Source organism: Gymnoscopelus microlampas (assembly GCF_963454915.1).
Source record: "Gymnoscopelus microlampas genome assembly, chromosome: 10".
Classification (NCBI taxonomy): domain Eukaryota; kingdom Metazoa; phylum Chordata; class Actinopteri; order Myctophiformes; family Myctophidae; genus Gymnoscopelus; species Gymnoscopelus microlampas.
This window is the reverse complement of record NC_139947.1, coordinates 49,352,942-49,355,593: the sequence shown is the minus strand read 5'-3', so window position 1 is coordinate 49,355,593 and position 2,652 is coordinate 49,352,942. Positions and strand designations below refer to the sequence as shown.

The window sequence follows — 2,652 nt, the reverse complement described above, 5'->3', positions numbered from 1 at the left end:
CTACTTATTGTCGTTGGGCTTGTAGCTGACTGAAACAGCAATCTGACTCTGGACCTCCTGCCTCTTGCCGTTGACCGTGAGGAGCAGAGGGGAATCCACTCGTATGCTCCTGAACTCAAAAGACATGTCGTTGTGCGTCACGCTGTGCTGTTTGACCTGGGGTTCTGGGATGACCACGGTGTCCCTTATCATTACAGCCCAGCTGTCAGCGGTGTTGTAGACCATCACCGCTATGCACGTCCCCTCACCGTCCACCATGCCGAACGTGAAGGCCACGCGTCCCGCCGGGGCCAGACTGAACACTACCTTGCCTTGGGCGGCCGCTCCGGCGTTGTGGCCCAGCTTGAGGGAGGACAGGCTCTGTGGCTCCAGGCTCCCCGCCGCGCCCAGGGCCCCCGACGCGTTGAGGTTAGAGAGCATGGTTCGTAAGCGGCCTGCCTTCACCTTCCCCTTGTTCTCTACGAGTTCCGTGACTTTCCCCAGATACTCGAGCAGCTGCTTTTCTCTCTCCGGAGGCTCGTTCCAGTCGGGGTCGAGGGCGGCGGCCCGGTCGTACCCGGCCAGCGCCGGTCCAAACATCTCCTCGTACTGGAACAGGTTGGCTCGGTTGAAATGCAGGTCCGCGTTACACTTGGCGGTCTTGTCCACTTTCTCGGACTGCGCGTAGGCGTTCAGGGCTCGTTGGGACATCTGCGTGTTCTGCCCGCTGGAAAAGAACAGGGACAAGTAGGCGTTCCCCAGGATGTACCAGGAGGTGGCGTCCGTGACGTCCAGTTGAACGGCCTGCCGGGCCATGTCCACGCCTTCCAGCACGCGCTTTCCCCGTTCGTCGTTGTCATCCGCCGGCAGCTGCCTCAGCAACATGGACAGGCTGCGCAGGGACACCTTGTTCTTGCTCCGTTGCAGCGCCCCCGTGAAGCAGGCCTTGGCGGCGATCATGTCTTGTTTCTTCCAGTACTGATCTCCCAGGGTGTTCCAGCCTTCCATCACGCCGGGCTCCAGCTTCACCGCCTTGGACAGGCACTCCTCCGCGGCGGCACTGTACTTTGGAGAGACGTTCAAACACTTGCCCTTGAGAAGGAGAAACTCTGCCTTGTTCTTAACTGACTTTTCGTTCTCCTCTAGCTCCTTTAGGGTTCTCTCCATCTCCTGAGCGACATCGGTCGTTTTCCTCCGAGCGTCCTCCACGCTGTGAGTCTCAAAATAGTGATCTCTAAAATGATACAGCTCATCCACGAGCCCCTTCAGAATTTCTAATTTATCTTCTTGTTTTGCAGGCTCCGCTGTCTTGTCGACTTCCGCCATCTTTGAATCGGCATTAAAAAATGTGTTGGTCACAAAAGGGAATTAAGCTTTGTATGCTTCCCGAATATAGTTAGAACAATCCTGGACATTCTTTAAAAAATAAATCTAAACAACTGTTGCAAAATGATATATATATGGAGATGTCTGACGTCATATAGTACAGACTGGCCTCCAGGTACTAAGTTCCATAACAACGGGTACTGCACTGGTCAACTATATAATAAAAAGTCCACGTCTACTTGTCTGGACATGCCAAATATGGACATTAGATTCTCAAACCCAAACTCTCCCGAGTTGGTGTGTCACATCTGCGTGCTGTACAGTACTGACGTCATATATTGTAGACCAAGGGTACAATATACGACCTGGGGACCCCCCAAAATAATCATATTTGAACTGGGGATCAAATAATTATAGTGTAGTAAAAGTACAATATTTGCCTTTGAGATGTTGTGTGTAGTAGCAGTGAAATTATACAAAATTGGAAGTACTCCAGTGAAGTAAAAATACCTCAAAATTGTACTTAAGTACAGTACATGAATAGGCCTAAATGTACTCAGTTAAATTGTCGAGGACTCTAACACAGTGGTTCTCAAAGTGGGGTTCAAAATGGGTCCTTAAGGGGGTTCCAGCACTCAATATGACCACCTGATCAGCCATCAGCTGGGGAAAAACAATATAGCCAGTAGCCTACCACCTTACAGCAGTTATGCACTCTTTTCAAGTGAAACTCTGCCACTAGATGGCACTGGTGATTTGGCTAGTCTACACCAACGCCTGGTCAGCTCAGTAAATTCAATTCATGTCCACCACAGCATTGCAATGAATTCATCATAAGTGCAGAAGTAACCTGACTGCTTTCCTGTTCACTTTCTGCTCTCTATTCAATCTACTCATCTCCTGCTGTCTCACAATTGCCCCCAAAAAGTTTTACTTGGTGTAATTAGAACTAATTTAGAAGATTTGGGCTACAGTATATGCTCACACACAGACCAATACACTCATGTGAGGTTGGCTCACTCATTAAACCTCCATTTACTTATATAACATAAGTATGGATATACTGTATATGTATGACACTTATGAGACACTGTAAGAACAGGGGCAAAGGTAAATGCGTGTCTCTCTGGAAATCCCCTTGAAGCCCTGGGGAGAGAGGTACTTTCTTTACCTATTTCTGACATTCTGTCTGGGGAAATCCCCTAAGACTGGTCAAATCTGTGTGTGTGTGTGTGTGTGTGTGTGTGTGTGTGTGTGTGTGTGTGTGTGTGTGTGTGTGTGTGTGTGTGTGTGTGTGTGTGTGTGTGTGTGTGTGTGTGATCTACAAGTCAGAAATAGGTACAGAAA

General features: G+C 49.3%; 1 protein-coding gene across 1 annotated transcript; it reads right to left on the bottom strand.

Annotated features, from left to right (window-relative positions):
- On the bottom strand, nt 1-1,305 carry LOC311054278 (tetratricopeptide repeat protein 5-like; the record flags this gene model as incomplete). The annotated part of the gene is made up of 1 exon (XM_084070154.1): nt 1-1,305. One exon carries the CDS (start codon nt 1,303-1,305, stop codon nt 1-3), a length of 1,305 nt encoding a protein of 434 aa, XP_083926280.1.
- Between the last annotated feature and the right edge of the window lie 1,347 nt (nt 1,306-2,652).